General features: G+C 32.5%; 2 protein-coding genes across 2 annotated transcripts; both read right to left on the bottom strand.

The window, feature by feature from the left end:
- Window positions 1-832: 832 nt before the first annotated feature.
- LOC11413905 (calreticulin-3) lies at window positions 833-8,086 on the bottom strand. Its single transcript, XM_003606771.4, has 14 exons — window positions 7,883-8,086; window positions 7,633-7,740; window positions 7,053-7,245; window positions 5,902-6,160; window positions 5,601-5,657; window positions 5,155-5,202; window positions 4,943-5,029; window positions 4,799-4,856; window positions 4,439-4,506; window positions 4,193-4,288; window positions 4,043-4,099; window positions 3,860-3,943; window positions 2,162-2,197; window positions 833-1,115 (listed from the first exon to the last, which is right to left on the bottom strand). Exons 1-14 carry the CDS (start codon window positions 7,980-7,982, stop codon window positions 1,104-1,106), a joined length of 1,263 nt encoding a protein of 420 aa, XP_003606819.1. The 5' UTR covers window positions 7,983-8,086; the 3' UTR covers window positions 833-1,103.
- Window positions 8,087-14,489: 6,403 nt separating this feature from the next.
- Window positions 14,490-19,163, bottom strand: LOC11416828 (uncharacterized). Its single transcript, XM_003606768.4, has 4 exons — window positions 17,561-19,163; window positions 16,786-17,088; window positions 16,234-16,325; window positions 14,490-15,650 (listed from the first exon to the last, which is right to left on the bottom strand). The coding sequence occupies exons 1-4, from the start codon at window positions 18,479-18,481 to the stop codon at window positions 14,783-14,785; spliced, it is 2,184 nt and encodes a 727-aa protein (XP_003606816.1). The 5' UTR covers window positions 18,482-19,163; the 3' UTR covers window positions 14,490-14,782.
- Window positions 19,164-22,301: the final 3,138 nt, after the last annotated feature.

Below are 22,301 nucleotides of genomic sequence, written 5' to 3' on the forward strand. Positions count from 1 at the left end.
TTTTTTAATTATTATTAACCCCACCCCACCCCACCCCCAATTCTAAAAGAGATGAACTCCAGTAATTATAAGATTGGGTGGCATATGTTAAATCTAATTAAGATTATTTTAATTATAGATCAAACTATACTATTGATTCAAACATAACTAAAGTTATTATTATTTTTTTGACGTAACTAAAGTTTATTAGTAATCGCTTAAGTTTGATGACTTTGATCATTCGATCAACATCCTTTGATTAATCTAATTTATAAGTAACATTTTATGATAAAGAAAGAATAAAATAACATGCCTATAAGTTTTAACTCAACTAATAAAAATGTCAAATCTGATAAGCGGATCGATGTGACCATAATTCAAACTCCAACTCATCCATTTTTTGTTAGTTTAATATTGTTATTTTATCCATCTAAAAATATAATGTATTATGTAACCTAGCTTTGTACCAAACCACACATGTTAAAGTATTCTTTTCTGGTACAGAAATCCCTCATGGCTATAACATACTGTTTTGAATAAGGTCATCTATATCAGTTTAGGTCTTTACTTGTCAAAATAGTACCAGCACACAGAGAACCAAACACATACTACAAATAATTGTACATTAGCTTCATGTCCTTCCCCATAAGTTCAGACTAAAAAAAAACTCTAATCACTAGTACAAGTCAAAGTTACCACTTCCTCATAGAGAAAAAAAAATTACTTTTTCCATTTGTAAATTAAATCTGTCATATTTTGTAACGAAATTATCAATATAGGTGAAATTTTGAAAATTGTCTTTCATATAAAAGGACAAAGAAATCTCATAAGTTAGTCTTTTTGGAGATAGTACTAGTTCAAGCTTAGTTTCATGATCTCAATCAATTTTCACACTTGAAAAAACAGTAGCAGCTGTTATATCTAACAATGCAAAAAGATAATAAAGTTGACATAATGACTGATGCTCATTTCTACTCAGTTGGTACATACATAGTCAGTGCAATTGATGCTTTGGTCCTAAAATTCACAACACACTAAAAATTTCAAACTTCAAAGTTGGCATTGAATTGAAGATTGCTGCAGCAATTATGCAGCTTCCAACTACCCCCCTCAAATTGCCTCTTTCAAAGTTCATCCTGTGAGACATGGAAACGTACATCTAATTAGAGCAAGAGCAATGAAAACGATGTTGACACTTATCCAAAAAAAGAAATGAAAAGTAAAGTTGAGAGATGGTGTAGCTCAACATTTTCATAAATTTTCAATGGTCAATCTCAGAAATGGATTTACAAAATTTTGTATGCAATGTTTTTTTTTTGTGTTAGTCCTCCGGTTCTTAGAGAAAAAGGGTCATGATAATCTAAAGTTCGGCTAAAAGATAAATAAAATTTAATCTATGAAATGTTCCATCAAGAATTTTATATTCAATACTCATTGCAGTATGGTTAGTTGGTTACATCTCAGAAATTGATGGAATTTTCAGTAATATGTTTATTTTTATATTTTATAGTTATACGTATTTAGCACACCAATAATTGTCTTGTCATGAATCATGATGCTCCATTGCCACTGTTTATTTTCAATCATTGCATGTTTTGTCGTTTTCCATTATTTAAGGTGCTGAACAAATTCAAACTTTAGTACTTTATCAAATGACCTTTGTGGGTCGGTTACACCTACAAGGTACTCCTCCGGTGGTTCAAGATATAAGCAAATCATTAATAGTTTTGTTTGTTGGTCGGTAACAAGTTACAAACATGACCATAAACTCACACACAAAATGAAAGATTCTATATTCGAATCCGAGACACCACTGGAAATATTTACCACTGACATTTTGTCTATAAGAAAGGTAAAAAAATTATTAAAAGAAACATAACTTTTTAATTACATAAAAAAAGTTAAATTGTTATGTAATACTAATAACTATAATATAATATCTATTTTTCTTAAAAAGTGTGAGGTAATTTGTTGTATTTTGTGGTACTTTTGCTTAGGATCTTTATTAAAAAAAGAATGTAGGGTCTTAGTTAAATGGAATAGGTTGATTTTGAAATGAGTGAGAATGAGATATGGGCAAATTGTCAAAACCAGTTCATTCTTAGCAACTCCAGCAAGAACATGAGAAAACAATAACATATAACAAAATTAAATATAAAAAAGTGGTAGATTCTTGGCTTACATGTCCATAATCGTCCATGTATTCGTGGGGATCCGGCTGCAAAACAAAGTGCTCAAATCAGATTTCATGACCAATATGCACTAATTGATCATAAACCCAATTAATTGAAGACCCAGAAAATTACATGATTTGGACCGAGAATTCAAGAAAGATAAAAACAGAAAACTAATCTTCAGTTCTTGATTACACATTTAAGGCAGTCATGCGATTTGTATCGTTGATTCAAGATTGAATAACTCATATTTTGACTTTGGTAAATCAGGTTCAACCAAGTGATTGGTCTCAAACCTGGGTTCGATGCAACAATTCTTGACCAGACTATATACTTACCTCACGGACGAATCCAGTGTACCAGGGCCCCTTCCCCTTGGAACCGGAGGTTTAGCACTAAAAAAACAGGTTCAAAGACCTACGTAAGAATGTGAGTTATCCTGTCTTGGTCCAATGGTCCAGATCGGCGACTATGTAGTCCTGTGAATGGAAGGAATTAACGTCCTTCCATCTTCTCCCTGCCTCAACGTTATGTTTCTCCCTGCCCCAACATTATGTTCTACCACATTTGCCTTCTATCTTCAAAAATGAAGCCTGTATACAGCCACTTCCTACACGCCTTCTATTTTCTAAATAATGTATTCACAATACTATCCTACTAACCCAGAGGGAGGAAAATGGATTCCATGCGGTGGGATATTTTGCATTCACACAGTCAGTGCATTGGTGACTGTTGGATTCAGATTGGACAATTCACAAAAAATGCAGATTTTGATTTTTCAGAAAATCTGTTTGAAACTGTCCGAAATTGATCCAACAATCATTGATCTGATGCGTGAATTCAGAGTATTCCGACTGCAGGGAGGGAGTGCCTGAATTCTCTTCCGACTAGGTCGGCAGACTAAAGTTATTGGCCTAAGCATCTTAGACCCAACCCCTGACCTTTTCAATTCTTGGGGTTCTTGTGTGGATTCCACCTATACATGACACTCATTTTTGTTGTTGTGTGCAAGTGTGAGTTATATGTCTCACATCGGATAAAATAGTAAAGGTTGAACATCTTATAAGTAAGAGGATCCATAAACCCATTGCCTTAAGGTTTTGGGTAAGAGTGTGGTGTCTCTCTTGCTTGTGTGGTTGTTCTAGCCTCGATGTGGACGGTCTCCCTGGCTCCCCCAGTGACCCAACAGTGGTATCATAGCCCCGTTCGACATGCAAAGTAAAAGCTTCCCCTTGAAGGGTGAGCATGATACTCACACTTGAGGGGGAGTGTTGTGTGCTCTGATGGGAGTACTAAATAGAACTCGAAGCATAATAAACAAGTACCCTAAGCCCTCGTTTAGATGGTTTGACTACAGGGTTCAAAGGGAAGAGTTAAAGACAGCTTAAGAAACAAGACAATAAATAAGTTACAAAACTTCTAAAAATAGAGTTAGACCTAATTCAACGATCCTATCAAAACCGTCGGCTTCTTCGATACCATCTTATAATTTGAGTTAGACCTAATTCAACGTTAGAAAACTAGTTTGTAAAGTGAGTGATGTCTCCCACTTAATAAAACATTTCTAGGTCATATGATCCAGAAGACTCTATTCCTACTATGCACACAAGTAAAAATAGACAAAAATTTAACTACAAACCTATCGCTATAAACACAAATACACCCCAGAACAACATTTTGGACTACAATCCAGAGAAAAAACTTACCCTCCTACGGCGCCTCTTATCTCCATATCTACTGCCCCTTTCTCTCCTCCTCTTTTCGCCCTCTTCTCTTGCCCTTTTTGCCTCCTACATAATTATAACATCAAACAGTGCCCCTTCAAAAAACAAATATGATGACTGCATGTATCAGAATAGTGCTGAAGCATTAAGGCCTTGATCCATTACCTCTTCTTCCCGAGCCCTTCTTTCTTTTTCCGCTTCTTCAAAAGCTTCCTTTTCAGCCTGAAATTTGACACATAATGAGAATGCAAATACTATGACAGTTGCTACAAACTAAATAACAGATATACAAAGTCTGAAAGCAATTGCTCCTACCTCCCTATTATTAACCATATATTCTTCCACAATTTGCTTTGCATACTGTGGGTCATCACAAATTAAGATGTTGTCATAAATCGAACCAGCCTTTACCTGAAAATCAAATTATCATAATATAACGGCGCTTCAAATATTCAGTAATAGCTAAATATTCGAGGAGTACAGATAATTTTCTTCGCAATTAATACTCAATTACTATAGAGGAAGGAAAAAAGTAAAGCAAAGAAACACAGATGCACACACCTGCCACACTTCAATGCCAACATACTTTATTGGTTTCAGCACATAAAGATCAGGATCATCCTCAAATTCTGCAGGAAACAAAAAGAAAAATTCATCAATAAAAATTTGTAATGTTTCAGGGGTAATACAAAAAGAAAAGATCAAGCACCATCACAGCTCAAAGATGCTGACTAAACCATATGTCCATATGCTATACATAAATTTTGGACAGTTTAATGATATGTTTGGATATTTTAAAACGAGCAGAGTGGAGCAGAAAGTGAAAAATCTATATTCTGATTCCTTAAAACAGTCCGATATCACATTAAGTCTATTTTAAGATTCTAATGACTGATATCAACTGCTTAAAAAATAATGTACCTGGGTTATCAATCCATGGAGTCTTCCACTTTCCCTTGTAGTTGGGGTTCTTGATTTTCTGAGATTCAACAATTTGCCACAATTAGAAACCAAGGGATATGAATGAATGTCAATTCAACTTTCAACATGTACAGTTTGAAGAACCTTTCGTTTCCATGGTCCTCTGTATGCTGGATTAGGAATTTTGGAAGGCTTCCATAGTCCATCGTCTTCATCATCCCAGTCAGCAGGCTAGTCAAACAAAATATTAAACACGAAAAAAGGAAAAAAGCTTTCATCAAGCCCGTGCCAAATACGCGTATTTATTTAGTATATTTTAACATTTATCTAAACATGCAGTAAACAAACAAACAAACCTTTTTGGCTTTCGGATCGGGAATTTCTGCTGGAATTGAATCATATCCCTGCAATATCAAGACAATAGACTTGCACACATGAAATTCTACCAACTAAAATTCACAATGACATTATATGTCATATAAACCTTCAAGAAATCAGCCATTAAAACTTATTTGGGGAAAAAATAATTGTGAGTTTGATGCTCCATCCTTACTATAATCTATTTTCAATTAAACTCTACAAAAGTTTGATACCATTTATGATCCCCGACAAAACTTAAAAAGAATTTGTATACAAAAAAATAAAAAAAATATTGCTGAAGGCAGGTTAGTTGCAGCATATATTATCTATCGCTCATATGAACATGAAAGTTATCCAAACCACGGTATAATTCTTGAAGGTGGCCATTAAGGTTTTACATGCACATGCGAACAATAAAAAAGGCAAAGGTGACAACAAGTACCTCTGGTTTGACATCATCAGGGTTCTCAATGTACTCTCTATCATCCCAGTCTGCTGGCTGCAATAGAGAAAAAGACAAAAAAAGGTTTCACGTGAAAGAAGATAAACAAAAAGAAGCAAAACATCTCTTATCTCAACTAAAAACTCCTATATAATGTTTGAGTTGTTTCTGAACACGTGACCTTTGAGATCCAGACTGCAATAACTAATAACATTGCACTTGAATCTCAGCATTGTAACATTCAAATAAGGAAAATACACGAATACTAGCCAACCGACTAACACTAATTTAGAAGTATTACCTTTTTAGCTTTGACATCCTTGATTTTCCTTGGAGGAAGGATGTCCCAATCTGTGTACATGCTACCAAAATCTCTTTCTCGATTATCGACAAGGACACTGTAGGAGGCATCAGGCCTCAGAATGAATGTATAGAAATGAGTTAATTTGTCAGTTTCACACTCCAGATCCTTTCTAATAGGATAATTCTGCCCCTGGTATGACAATATAACATGGAGCTTCTTTGTTTGTGTACCACATAGATCCGGTCCAAACATCAAACTGCATTAAACAAAACCAATCAGTTCACCCTGCTCAATACATTACACTGATAGAACAACTGGGACAGTGAGGTGTAGATACCTTCAACATTAAATAACTTGTGATTTTCTTACAATAAAGAAAGAGGATTGAAATACAATGTAGCACCTAACACATGTCAATGTCGGCCACGACACCGATACATTGATTACATTCAATTATATCATTTTCTCAAATTGTCATAGTGTCAGCGTTACAAAGTCGGTGTCGTGTCCGGTGTCTGTGTCAATGCTTCATAGTTGACATATATAAAAGTATTTCAGCAGTAGCAAAGTGTGGTACACATTTTAAGTTTATAGTATAAAAAGTCATATTTTCTTGACCATGTTAAAGCACCAATAACGAAAGTTAACAAGATTGAAGATTACTCAATAGTTAAAGGTAGAGAAAGACTATAGGATAACTATCGGTCAAACCAATGAGAGAAATTTAAAGGTAAATGGTTTCCTTGACCATGTTAGAAGATAGGTTCTTTGCCTTCAACGCGTCGTTCAAGTGGTTGAGCGACTTACGAGTTGAAGATAGAGGTCCGAGATTGAAATCATGACTACTAACGTAACATAATAACAACTAAATTTTCCTATAAAGGAAATAGGTTCCTCTTCAGAATAGCCTTTTGTTTGATCAAAATTAGATAGTATCTAGTATAACTCACATGACAAGATCATTGAGGGGAGTGGTGGGAAAAAAATAATAGAGGCGTAAAAGATACAGAATAAGCATAAAACTTGTCATTTTGATCGTCAACAATGATAAGCTATGGATCGTTTCACAACTAAAACACCAAGTCCAAGAATTTCCAAATCTCAAACCACAAAACAAGGAAAATAGACATGACGAGAAATCGACGAACCTATAAGGAGTATCACCGCCAAATTTCTTCTGATTGACATAACCAGAAAGAAGTTTGATGTAACCACCACCACACTCAATATCCTGTTCAAATTTAATAGAATACTGAAGCACCAGGGTTCTGTTCTTATTGGTCAACTCTGGTATCTTTGCAGATATGGCAAAATGCTTGGCATCATTATATGTCTGAATACCTGCAAGAATTATAAAACACTAGTGATAATCAAACCCTATAACACTATAGCCATATTTTGATTAACTTATTTGAGTTTATCTATTAGCATAAGCACTTGTAAGATTGTTTGGAAGAGCTTATGCAAACGGTAAGCTATTTATCTACATGTCCATAAGCTGTTATCAACTTATTTCCATAAGTTCCCCAGAATAGCTTATATGAAAAAAACGTGACTTTATTTTATTTTTTGTTATAGAAATAGCTTATACATAAGCATTTAAAGGATAAGTGCTTAATTAAGCAGTTTTTCGAAACATGGCATGTAGGTAAAATAAGTAATTACAAGAATCAATTGAATGCAACATTAAATTAAGTAATGAATATGAGTAAGAGGGTGGGTAGGTACCTTTGTCATCAGGATCAGCAGGCCATTTTCCAGCAGTATACTTAAAGGTACCTGCTTTTCCTTCACTCCTTTTCCAATCAGATAAAACCCAACGACTCTTCCACCCATCTTTAATTTTATATTGTTACAAAAAAAAAACCAATGTTAATCAACTAACTGAAACTGAATATAAAAGAAATGCAAACAAAGAAACATAAAGGGTCTTGAAAAGTCAAAGGTAGGAACTTAACTTGAAGATGGTTTTAGTTACCTTGGAATGTCTCTTCGAAAAATACTTCAGCAAATGAAGAATGAAAAGTGATTATTAGAAGGAAAAGAGAGAGCTTAGGAAGATGAGCTGTGATTCCCATCGCATCACTTGAGAGACAGTGGAGCTTGAAATGTTTAAATTTAAGAATATAGTGAGTAGTAGTTTCTAGAATACCATCATCACATTTTTCTCTTCCATTTCCGCATTGTGTATACTTAAACTCAAGGGGTAAAGTTGGATTTCTTACTTCGAATCTAGTATAACTTTATAGTTGTACACGTGAGTTTTTACTTTTAAATGATGCTATACACAAAAAAAATAAACCGTTTTATCATTTTATATTGATTTAAAATATAGTCATTTTCGTATAGAAAAAATAAATTATAAAAAGTTTATAAAATTATCTTTCAATAATGATATTGATAGTTTGAGAAGTATATTATATTATAAAAAGAATTATTAATATTTCATTGATATTATAACGCAGTTAAATGATCGTTTGATCCAACTTTTTTCAGCATAAAAGTTACGTCAAAGTTAAAATTAACTTTTTTGAAATAAAGTGATAGTAGTTTTAATTTTTTTTTCAATTTAGAAACTACTTAAATTATTTGGTAAATTTCTTTATAAAATTGTGATTTTATTGAAAATCACTATAAGTTAATATTCTTTTTATTAGAAAAAATAAGTTAATTCTTTTAAAAATAATGTTTAGAAATAGAAGCTATTATAAATTTTCATACTTAAATGTTTTACTCTAATTTTAAATATTAGAAAAAAATATTAAATTTGATGATTTAAGTTATTTAAAAATTCTAACGATACTTAATTGGCGTTCAGCCAACCACTCTACTATTCCCATCTATGCAAAAAAATATGCAAAATTTAAAGGTGACATTGCTCTTAGTAAATATAATAATGGAGATAAGACAAATTCAAAGCAATTCGATTTTATGAAAAATAAATATGAGGTTCTTATGAATAATGGAGAGGGAAAGAATCTTCATGCAATCCCTCATTTAGTACCGGCCTTGACTCTACTTTCGGTCACAGGGAGAAGAGGAAACAAGGAGATCATTATAAGAAATCGAGTAAAAGTCTTAACATAGTTGAACCGAAGAGTAAAATACTAAAAAGTCTTCACATGTGCAATTATGGTGGGCCCGAAGAGTAAAATACTAAAAAGTCATAGTCATCTTCATGAAATTTTAGTCAGATTCTAATCCGACCTCGTCTTTCTTAATGAAAGTCATACTCAACTTGTGTCAACTAAGAAAGAAGGAGGGTTATAGATTGTTCATGTTATGGAGGTAGATGTTCATTCCGGAGAATTTTGTGCTGCTCAAAATTCTAGAAAAGATATTTGTTTGTGCCTTCATATAATTTGATGGGTTTATATTTGGATCATTTCGAAGGAATGTGATCTTCATATTTTCCAAAACAAACATACATTTCTTACAGATAGATGGTTGACATGGTGAAACTCAATTCTTAACGGTGACTTAAGGTGTTTAGATTCAATGACCTTATCGATTTTCATGCATGGTGGACTAACCCTTATGTTTCTTTAAGTTCTTGGAATAGAATTATTGAATTTTATCAATATCATGTGTATCATCATTGTGATTTCACCTTTGACTTATTGACCTTCCTTTACAAGTTGATTATGGTGCCATTCTCCTCAATCCATTTGTTTATTTCCATTTGTGTTTGTTTACAATTTTCATTCATGAAGCTCATGAACATTGTTTGAATTGGATAGGATTTTTGTGTTCCTTTTATGCATATAGATATAGATTATGTTTTTGGAGCATTTGAGATCAATAGTAAACAGCTACTCATCATACCATACAACAAAAATGGTTAATGAGTAGTTCAAAAAGTAACAAGAATTGCTATCAAAAAATAAAGAAAACATCAAATAAATAGATTAAACAAATAAATTTCGATTATGGTGCAGAATAATGTGATGGGAATTGACCCAAACATAAGGCTAAATGTGAATTGTTTGCCTTTAATATCTTTTGAGTCAAATACAAGAAAAAAAATAAAAAATTTCAAATTCAAGGGGCATTTTGCACATAAGTGCAAAACTTCAGTGGGGGTATTTGCAAAACGTCATATTGACTAATAGAAAATTTTGACGGAGGGGGAAATTGATTAACGTCATGCAATTTCAGGGGGTAATTGAAGTTTTCTTAATTTCAGGAGGGTAATTGATGAAACTTACAATTTCAGGAGGGTAATTGCTTATTTACTCTTACTTATATATATAAAATCTTTTGGTTTCTTAAAAAAAATGACATCAACAAAATACTCTATCTATTCCTTTTAAAGTGTCATTGAGTGCGGATTTAGCGTTTCTATTTAACTATCGATTTGGTATTTTAAGGGTAAAATTTGTTAATTATACCATTTGTCAATTACTCTTATCATTTTCAATAAAAATAATTAATGTTATATATTTGGAAAACTAAAGTTTGTTTTTTGGGTCATGTTAACTTTTACTTGAAAACAACAAAGTTTTGACTTTTAAAAAGTTGAACATACCGTTTTTTAACAATTCTCAATGCAAAAAATTTATATGGGGACACTAGTTAACATTACCCTTGTTTTTTTCATCAATCAGCGGAAGTAATACTTGATTTACTCACAGAAACAAGGATTACGGGGTGTAAGGCAGCAGCAACACCAATATATCCCAATGTGAAACTAAAATCAGTTGCCGAAGATATAACATTTGTTGTGAGCGTAATAAGCCAATGGATTTTACTTTTCCCACCTTATGGTCTTCTTTCGCGCCCTGTAAAATTTCCAAAAATGCCCTTGTGCATTCCGGATTTTAAAATCCGGATTCATGTTTACTATTTCGGATTTTATAATCCGAACAATTCTTATGTATAATCAGCCATCAGACTCTCTCACATTTCAGCAGTTTTAAGTTTTGCTTTTAAAAACAACAAAAAAAAACTAAGTAAAAAATGATAAAAACCTGTCAAATAAAATCATAAAAATATAAAAATAGCACCAAAAAATTCTAAAAATCAAATAAAACTAATGGAAATTCTTTCGGATTTTTCTGAGAATATGAAAAATTTTAAAAAAAAAATGAAAAATTGGTCTAAACGATGGAATTTTGGATTTTGAGGGACGGAATCCCTTGAGAAGTCCCTTCTAAGGGAGTCATGGTCCTTGAACTTTTTCTGATTTTCTGGGGAAATTTTGGAGCAATCCGATCAAGTAGTCCAAAAACCCGATTTTTGACTAAGAACATGTAACAATGACCCAAAACAGAAGGATGAGAGTTAGGAAGATTAATATTGTCCATAAAATGACTATTCATGTTACAAACATGTTTAGAATTTGTGCTGATACAGTTCAGATTATATAATCCGAATTGTTTTACCTTGAAAAAAGGTGTTTAGGGGGTTTCCGGATTATGTAATCCGGAAACATCATGTAACGCGTCCTATTTTTTGAAGTTTCCGGATTACAAAATCCGAAAAAACTCGTTACTCATTTTTTCACCCTTTAACAAAAGAAAACATCATTCCGGATTATATAATTTTGAATGCTCCGAAGATAATTTTGGAAAAAAATAGGGTGCGCGAGGAAAGACGTAGGGTGGAAAAAGTAATACTGTAAGCCAATTTATGCATACACTAGGGCCAACCCACTTTGAAGTTGTTTTCAGAATAGTGAGATATTTAAAGGGAACTCTAGAAAAAAGGTTAATGTTAAAAAATAGAGGGCATATACAAGTTGAAGCCTATGTACAAATGCTAACGGGGCATGTAATATAAATGATTGGAGGTCTATATCTAGATATTGTACCTTTATAGGTGGAAACTTAGTTACATGGCGCAAAAAACAAAATGTTGTAGCCAAGAGAGCAGTGCATAGGTTGAATTCCGATCGCTGGCTCCTGGTTTTTGTGAAGTACTATGGATCAAAAAATTCATCCAAGAATTGAAGATTGCAGGCCCAACTCCAATGAAAATTTATTGTGATAATAAGACAACAATTTCTATTAAGATATGATGTACCCTCCTGTAAAAAAAAATTATGTAACCAAAAAATAAGTATATTAAAAATAGGGTAAGAAAAAAAAGATATGTACATCTTTTATGGGCATACTTTCCCCCACAAAAAGAATAGATATATTTTCACTGCCCTTAAAAAATAAGATATATTTTTATTGGTAATTTTTTTTATCATATATCTTTTTCTATGGAAGACGATAACAAGATGTCTAAAATTTTTACGTGTATCTTTTATTTTTGGATGAAATATATGATTTTTTTAACGTCTATCTCATTTTATCTATCTATCTATCTATATATTTTTTTTGTTACAATCTATACATGTGTATATATATTGAATCTTCGTGTATCTCTAAATTTGCACTTCAATATAATATACAATTTTCTCAATATTTTAGGATAACATATCTGAAATTTACGATAAATCATGATTGAATAATTATATTTTGACAAAAGAAACAAACTTTTTGTTTTTTTTTAACAAAGAAACAAACTTTTTGTTGAAAGGTTAAAAGAAACAAACTTTCATAAGTAGTTTGAACTTCATAGAATTATAGTAGAACTCTACTTGTAATCTTTTATAAAATAATTTTTTTTTTGACTCAAATCTTTTTATAAGATACTCTCTCAATTTAACATTCATGAGTACTCCTCTTCTATAAATACTCTCTAAACAGAACGAGTTATAGCCACAACATCACCAAAAAAGCTATGATCAAAGAAAGTTTTGTTGCAAGGTACAAATTGCCATGATGGAAAAACAACATCAAGAAAAACCTTTCAACCCTTACTATAGGTTCGCTGTGAAAAGTGTATTGTCCAAAGTTGCACCGGGTCAATTCTATACCAAAGAAGAGTTGAAACAACTAGAGGAAATAGAATATTCACTTTTCACTTCAGAGAGCTCGATGAAAGAAGAGATCGTCATGAACTCAAGTGACGATGAAGGCAGCACCTCAGAAAGAAGAGCTAAACCAAAGAAAAAGAAGAAGGAACCAAATGAACATGGTAATGCAATAGTACCACCACCTCCGTCACTGCCTCCAGAATTACCAATTCGTGTAAGGAACATGATCGCTGCGTTGAATGGTACTGATATCAGATATGTCATGTGCAAGAATTTGTTCGCGACTGATCTTAGCAAAGGTCACAATCGTCTTTCATTGCCAGGTGGACAAATCTTTGTCACTAAGGAAGAGAAGAAAATATTAGATTCAAGGGATAAAGATGATAAACCTGTTGGTTTTGAAGTGATTGTATTGGAGTTTTGAAGTGATTGTATTGGACCCTAGCTTTAGAAGGTACATCATGGTTTTGAAGAAGTGGAACATGAATTCTGGTATTTTAAATCTTATGCAACGCTGGAATCGTCTTTTGAAGGAAAACAAGTGGACTAGAGACAATAATGTCAACCATGAACTCGATATATGGTCTTTTAGGGTCAATGGCCAGTTGCACTTCACTCTCAACAACAAAGATTCCTAATGATCATGGTAGTTTTTATGTCTCAAGTAAAACTTGATGTTGCAAATCAAGTTAGATATTGATGAATTTCAATTTTGTTTTTTATTTTATTTCAATCTTGTTTCATTAGGCAAATCTAGCTAGTTTTAAGATTTTAATTTGATGATCTTGAATTGGTTGATCCAATAATACTTCATCTGTTCCTTTTTGAGCGTCTTTAGGTGAATTTTGTGTTCTTATTTAACTGTCTTTTGGTATTTTAAGGGTACGATTTGACAATTACTCTTATCTTTTTCAATAAAACTAATTAATGTTATCTATTTGGAAAACTAAAGTTTGTTTTTATTTAAAGAATAAAACAAAGTTTGTTTCTTGGTATCTTCAAATTTAAACAAAATTTTGTTACAAACAATGGTTCCAAGAAGAGTTAAAATTATATAAATAAGATGAGTAACAATTGTTAAAAATTTCAATTGTAACAAAAAAAATCCTAATTTCTAATCATGTAACTAACTAAAATTTCTTAGCTTTTGATTGATGTGAAGTTAGAATAATTTTTATATTGACTTAAAATAATTAAAAAGATGTGCACGATATTTAGAAAATTGACAATTGTTTGTTAAGAGGGAGAGAGAGCGAGCAAAAAAATAGGAATTTGTTGGAGAAAAAGATAATAAATGACAATTGTTTGTTATGAGATGAAGATAACATTAAATTTATTGAAAATATAAAGTGTGTGAGGGTATAATAGGAAGACAATGTGCAAAAATGCACATCGCTAATTTGGTGTTAATTTTCTAAAAAGACTTAAAAATTAGATTGTACTATTTGTACAAGTTCAAATTCCAACCGGTTCTGTTTCAACTAATCATGAATTCAAGTTTTGGTTTCTTTCTATTGAAAAATGTTACATTATGACATGTCAACTTAATTCTTTCTCAAGCAACATAGGCATTAACCCTTTAATATGGATCAACTCTAAACGGCAAGGATTTTGATTTGAATGGAAGGTGTGTGCTCCTGTTTAGTTTTGTAAACATGCTTCTTAAGATGTGATTGACATATAAAAAAGGAATTGAGTTCCTTTGCTTGCAGGAGACTAACAAAGAAAGTTTCTTCTTATATCTTCTATTGTTTCAATTTGTATAAATATCATCAAAGCATACAATAACTTTGTAAAAGGAAAACAAAACAAAATCCTCACATTTCACATTTATTGTTTCCCCAAATAAATAATCAGAACTCCAACTATACCTCAAACCCATGTAGGATTTATGTACAAAAAAAAAGTGGAAAAGAGAATTTTGATTTTTTTTGGTGACCAAATTTCCTCCAAGCCACCATAATAATGCATCCTTAAGCTAAGCTATGTACTTCATCATATATTCATATATCACCTTTTGCCTTTAATCTCTGTTGATTGTGACTGTGAGTCACAAGTAAGTGCAGCAGCAGCAGATTCAACATGTGTAAGAAGATATTCATATATCTTCTTCCTGAGCCTATCAATTGTCTCTGTTGGTATCTGGCACAATTCTCCCTCGTTCTTGCTCGATCCTATCTCATCCAACCAATCGTTGACGCTTTTTAGTTGAGTGAGAATGCCTGCTATTTGACCATTGTTTGACAAACCAATGTCTCCATCACTATCCAAAAATTTCTCAACAAACAATAAAAACCAGTCTCGTGATCGCAATTGCAGCATGTCGGCTAAATTAACCGCCGCATCAAGGTCATTTCCTCTAATCCACTCTTGGAGTGGTTGTTGACCTAGTTGCTTTTTTGGATTTGATATTGCATCACCTTGTTTGCGCGGAGTTCCTTGCAAGGCTTGTTTGGAATTAGCTACTGCTGGACGAGTTTTTCCATTAGCTTTCATTGAAGCGTCTTCTCTTGAATTTTCGAGGACTAAAATTGGTTTACTTCCAAGAACACTCTTTTGATTTTGAGAACTACTTGTAGTTGAAACAGGAAGCTTGGACGATTGAGGCTCTCGGTTATAAACAGAAAAGGATGATAGGTTGGTGGATAAGGCAGCTTGGACCCAAGAAGCTGCAAGTTTTTGTCTATCTGATTTGAGTTTCTGTGCTTCTTCTGTTGTGATTCTTTCATTATCTGGAGATGAACCATCCGGAATGGTTTTAGAAAGGGAATCTGAAATCATCTTCGCGCTACTCAGGCTAGTGTGAAGAGTTAAAAACTGATCAATTGTATGTTGAGGGTTATGTTCCTTGGCAGAATTACTTAGCTCAGCATATACACTGCAACAAATATACCAAATAGTGTCAGAAATAGCTTGAGTAGTGGCAGAGGAAGATGTTTAAACATCTAAGGTTTCAACCTAAATATATTTTTTTAAAAGAAATTGAGTAAGGAGAAAATTATGATTAATTAAAGTGGTATTAGTAGCCATTTTACAACCGTTCCTGAGGAAATTTGAACTCTGTCTCTTTAGGTTATATAAGGTCAGAATTTTACTACTGAGGTTAAACCTGAATTTCACTATATGTTTCACTATCTTACCTACATTGATTAGATTACAATATTTTCAGCAGTCTTGTACACCATAAACAACTTAAAGCCGTCCTTTCAACTCATCAAACCACATGTTTAGTCAATGATAAGTATCAACATTATAGCTTTGGTATCAGTATATATCATATTATTTTTTGCATATCCTCAAAAGGTGATTTGTTTCAACTTGATAACGAAATTACTGAAAAACCTTTATTAATAATGCATATCTTGGTTTCAAATTGAAATTGAAATTTCTTGACATGATCAGTCCAAAATGTCAACCGGATTAAGAAACAAAGATCTGAAAATCTGATCTAAAGTCAATACCTAAGACATTGTAGCAAACTGTCAGCAGCAGCAGCCTCTTGCATGGCCTCAGTTGCTGCCATCTGTGCTGCATCTCTGTGCTTCATTACTTCCTATCAACATGTGAAAAAAAATAATAAAAAAAATATAACAAAACATTCACAGATCTTCTTGTTCTTAATGAATAGTGAATCCAGTAGATATTATCTCAAACTCATAAAACTTTTAAGTCAATAATGGTCCAACAATATGAATGTTGTATACTTATTGTGTGTGTTGTATGTATTTATCATGTCATGACAGTTGATTTCAAATGAGAATAAGCAACGAACTGATGAGTCGTTTCGTAACAGACAGTATCTTTGGACAGTTCTTCATTACTTAACCGTGTTAAAAAACATGCCAATGAAAATTACAGGTGAAGATTGCATACAATTTTGACACTCATTTGCAAGCATAAATACTTTTGTTGGGGAGTTCAGAGAGCACTGGAAGCAACCAACTGACTAATGATACAACTAAAAGAAAATAAGGTAAAACAGAAAAAATAAGGAGTTATAAGACGATATATACCCTCCCAAGCTTCGCAATAGATGAAGGGAGTGAAGTCCATTGAACACTTGCTTCTGTCACTTTTTTACTATTTATTGAAACCTTGACAAAGTTTCCAGGAAGTCCGGCTTCTGAAGATTTCTTTCCAAAAGAGTTCCTTGGCTTTGTTGCCTTTTCTTGTTCTTCCATAATTCCATCACCATTAACTTTCTTTATAGATTTTTGAATCTTGTTTTCTTCCTTAGAGGACTTGGTTGGTGTTTGTGTCTTACTCTCATAATCTTTAGAAGTAAACTTCTCACTCGATGTACTTTTCCTAGGAGTCTGGAACACCATAAAGTGAATCTTGTTAAAACATAATTGTTTCCTTTACTCAAAACACAAAAGTAATGAAATACAGACATGAGACACAAAAGTTCAGCATATTATTCAATCAATAAAACATATTTAACAAAGAAAATAAAGGACATGAAATCAAATCCAACAAGGCTTGTTCAAAAAGACAAAGGCCCTATTTGGATAAACAGATCAATTAAGCGCTTATAGCATAAACGTTTATCATAGAATAAATGCTTATCATATAAGTGCTTATGCAGAGGCTATCTATAGAAGCGATAAGCTGTTTTCATAATATATCCTAGAGAGCTTATAGAAATCAGTCGAAAACGACTTATATACACTTCATAAGATATTTTCATAAGCTTTACCAAACTGTCTCACAAGTACTTATGTCAGTAGATAATTTAAATTTAAAACAAGTAAATGCAAACAGGCCAAAATTGTGAATCAAACTTACTGTGCTACGAAATTCAGGCTTAGAATCAAACTTAGAAGATACCCTTGATTTGGATGTCTCTTTATTATTCTTAACTTCCATGTTCCCTTCCCAGCTTTTCCGCAACGCCTTAGCACCAAGCTCAATTCCTTGAACCAAATTTCTGATTGAATTTCCAACTGCCATTCTCTTCCCAAGAGGACTAACGCCGCGAACACCCTTTCCTGTCTCCACCACTCCCACCTTAGCAATTAGCCTATCCACTCCATTGATATTTCCTTGTTGCTTAACTCCATTAGAAAATTTCTCAAAAGAAGTAGGTAAAGAATAGCAACTAGTGGGTGAAGAAGGAACAATAGCCCTTGAATTCAATGACTTCAATCTTGTTAACTTTTCCTTCTTCACAAAATCAACAACAGAATCTTTTGCTGTCTGAGATTTACATCTACCTAAAACCATTGATTTCTTATCAACTTGTTCTTGATGATTCTCCAACACTTTCATTGGAGAGGACTTGGAACAAACACCATTCCTCTTAACCTTAACCTCAGAAGCATTGCTAAGAAAACCAAGTGAGTTAGTTGCAACAATATCTTCAGGTGTTCCAACACAAGCATGTCTTCCAGGAACAGGCCTAACACCACGAAGAATCGGAACAGGCGAAGCAGCTTCGAACCGATCAACAAAAACAAACTGGCCTAACTGAATCTTGTCACTTAGGATTAGATCATCATGTTCATCAGGGAGAGAGACATAAGTGGCATGTGATGAATCAGAAACCTTAACATAAAAGCCTTGATTTGTAAACAAATCTCCACCTGCTAGTGCTGGAACAATGCTCACAACTTGTAACAATGATGATCTATGTTCACCACCAACTTTTATGTCTGTGTTCATGTGCTGCATTAATTTTAGTAGCACCCCAGGAACTAGATTTGCCATTTTTTGTTGCTTTGGTAGGTTCAATATGCATTACTCTTCTAATACTCAAATGGGGTTTTGAAGATATATAAAAAAAATTAATTTTTTTATACTTTTCTTCAAGACCCAGTTGAACAATGGACAATGGAAAAGTTAATTTCTTTAACTAGAAACTGGAAACTGATGGAATACCAAATCTGAATTAAAGAAATATATGTATTGTCTATGTAAGATTCCAAAATTGTAAAGATCAAAATTATGAAGCAAAGTTATGCAGTGAGAAATATTTCAGACTTTGAAAAAAAAAAGTAAATTTGGTAGCAAGTAAGAAAAGAACAGTTAATAAGACAACAATGAGCTATAAAAAAAGAATTTTGTAAGCAAAGAATGAAGAGATTTTATACTATGGTTTTTGTATTAGTGGGTGGTACAGCTATGACATGAGAAAGAGAATCTTCTCACCATTCTAAAAGCACAAGGTAGACTATGATAATCATGGAGCCATTGACAATTATGTGAAGTCTTGAAAAGGGAAAATTATTTATCCTTTGGAAATGATTTGGAGTTGGTGTTTCTTGTGTACTTCAATGATTATAAGAGTTTTACTACTTGCCTACACAACAAGTAAAAAAAAGGTATGATAAAAAGAAAATTGGTAATTTAATTGCATTCAGATGAGATGATTCAGGTCTCTTTTAACTTAACCAAAAATTTAAAGTTCGAACACAACTTTGAGAATATAGTAACGTTAAAACTCTTGAGAGGGAGTTTTACAGCCATCGTAGTCCTATTTGACTCGATGAATTAGTCTATGCAGTTAAACGCGAAGAATACCGATTTATTAAAAAGTTTTGGTGAAGAGGTACATAACTGGCAGGAGTAATCTTATTGCATGATTGAGAAGCAAAGAGCTGTCAGTGTCTGACAAACACATCTAAACACACATGCACTTCAACTTGGTACAAAAATGTGGAACCTGAAATCTGACCCACACTCTCTTTGGTTGCATTCCTGAAAAATACAGAAAATAGGAATGGTTAATATAAAGTATGAAGCTCAGCTGAGAAACTAATTCAAAAAGAGTATGGCTATTGACAGAAGGAGAATCTAATCAGAGTTTATAAGTTTTTTATTTATAGTTTGAATTATATTTAAATAAGGTTCAAATTTATCTCAAAAATTCTGTTTTTTTATGATCTAGATAGGAGTGAATGCAAGGTGCATGTGCAGGGTAATGCAGTAAGGTAGTGGTATGTCGGCTATAATAAAAAAGTTGCGTTATTTTATTTATACTTAAGATAAATATGTCAATCATTTATAAATAAATAAATAAATATATATATATATATATATATATAATTATAACATATACTAGTATTTTAATAACAGTTGTAATCCGTTATTTTATTTTATTTTTTTGGTCAGGATTGTAATTCGTTATTTTATTCTATAAAAATAAATTGCTGTTACTCCTTTTATTCTTGGAAGAGGGAGTTATGATTATCTAAAATTTGCTCGGGATTTTAAGTAAAATTTAACAAAAAAAATTATTTCAGTTCATTAAGAATTGTTTTACTTATGAATCGAGTTAAGATTCTCATGAAAAATTCATGGTGAGAAAAATTTATGAACCACGTAAATTGAATCAGTTGATTTAAATAAATTGTCACTTTATTAAGGACAGTTAATGTTGAATTATGGTGGAAACGGTATATTTGGCAATAAAAATTAAGGTGCAAATAACCAAATAGGTTTTTGTCTTTGTAAGTTATTCTCAATCTAGTCTTTGACTCTAATAATATTCCAAACTAATCTCGGTCTAATTGAAAAACTTTTGACAAAAACAATGATTAATTTAAAAATTATTAAAGTCAGTGACTAATTTGAGAATGACTTAGAAAGGCATGACTCAAAAATCAAGTGATATTTTTTGTTGTTGTAATTGGAGAGGAACTATTTTTTTTAAAAATGTTGAGAAGTGTTCTATAGACACTTGTTATTATTTTTGTCAAAAACTTGTCAAAGATTTATAGCTAGTAACATAAAAAGTTATCTTTGTAAACAAAAAATGTTATTAATAGAATTATTTTAACAGTAAATGTCTAATTTAGTTTTTCACACAATGTCTAAAAAATCTTGAATTGAATTCCCCAAGTATCACTCTCTATGTGCTACTTAATCTTTAAAGTATATGAAAGTTCTTCATAATAATACTTGCAATGAATGCTCATACGGAAAGGTTAACTCCTCGAACGAAGTCTTCACAACTTTAAATTAAGTTATCTGAAAAAACCTTGCGGACAGCTTTGGTACTTTAGGTTATTGTTAGCGATTGATTAGTTAATCAATGATTCTATATCGATGAAATTGTTGTACTTAGGTGTAAACAAAGGGAATTAGAGAATTGTAAAATAACAAGTCATAGTAGTGGTTGCCACCTTTTGATTGGGTGACAAAGTGGTTGAAATTATTATTAGATGCTCTAAAAGTTCACTAAAGATGAGGTACTATCAAGTTTAAGCTTCCACTTTGTCAAAACAAGTTTAAGCTTCCACGGCATATACCCATTAGAAGAACAAATGATTATTTAAAAACAATAACTAAATGTTACACTGTTGGTTTAAAATAATTGCATAAATCCAAGTAACAAGCATATGATCTCAACGTTCCTCACCAATAAAATCTTTTCTTTTACATACCCACCAATAAAGATCTTCTTCACCGACGTTCTGTGATTTTATAAATGAATGCAACATCGTTAAGACTTACCGGAAATAATTAGTGTAGTTCGAAAATGTAAATATTTTTTTTTGTTTAAAACTACCAAATATAACAGACAAAAATACCGAATGTTACATAATAATGATGTAACATTGCTATTTTGTTATGAATAATTTTGTCATGTATAAAAGAATCAATACATGGCAATTTTGTAAAGGTTAAAATATGCTTTCATTATTAGGCAAAAAACACATACTGCAGTTATAGAGAAGCGAAAGTGACCATTCAAATCCACTCAATTTGGAGTCGCCTTCCACTCAATAGTGGAAGGTGGTCTATCCTGCAAGGTTTTTCTAGTAGGGTGGTGTAATGGAATTTCGAAATCCTAGTTATTACAGACCACAAATATTTTTCCATGACAGGGAAACAAAATAACATGATAACAAGAAGCTCACTATAATAAAAGTAGCTATGATTGATACAAGATAACAAGAAGCTCAATATATCCCATCACCATAATAAAAGAAGTGGCCTAGGACAAGGTTAATGCAAGAAAACAGGAAACTCAATCAGAGAAGGAAAACAGTCGGCAGGTTATGAATGTATTAACTTCTTTGCTACAAGTTTAGCATGGTTTTACTTCATGGAAAGTGACAGAAAATTTAAGTAGACAATGGACACCAGTCCATTAATTAGTTAACTGATATGTCATGGATAAATACAAGATATAGAGAATTTAGCACTTAAAAACTGGGAAAGTAACACAACAGATAAGATCACTTATGCACCATGATTAACCACCGGGGATTCCTTAGTCATAGATGCTATATTGGACGTGTAACCAAAAAGAGGGCGATGAATGGGGTACTGAGGAACAAGAATAATACTCTAACCTGAGGGATAAAAGCAACCAAACAAAATAGGGAGATATTAAGCTCTTAAACTATTGGTTAAACACGTGATGCATGGGCTAATAAACAAGATTTGGCCTCACAACCAAACAACCAATACCATGCCACATACCATTCTTATAATGAATTATTGTTGCAAGGAGGCTAAGATATAGTGTAATAGACAAATACAAACAAACAATGGTGTGTTTTTGTAGGTGCGGATTGGC

The sequence above is a fragment of the Medicago truncatula genome, chromosome 4, assembly GCF_003473485.1.
Source record: "Medicago truncatula cultivar Jemalong A17 chromosome 4, MtrunA17r5.0-ANR, whole genome shotgun sequence".
NCBI lineage: Eukaryota > Viridiplantae > Streptophyta > Magnoliopsida > Fabales > Fabaceae > Medicago > Medicago truncatula.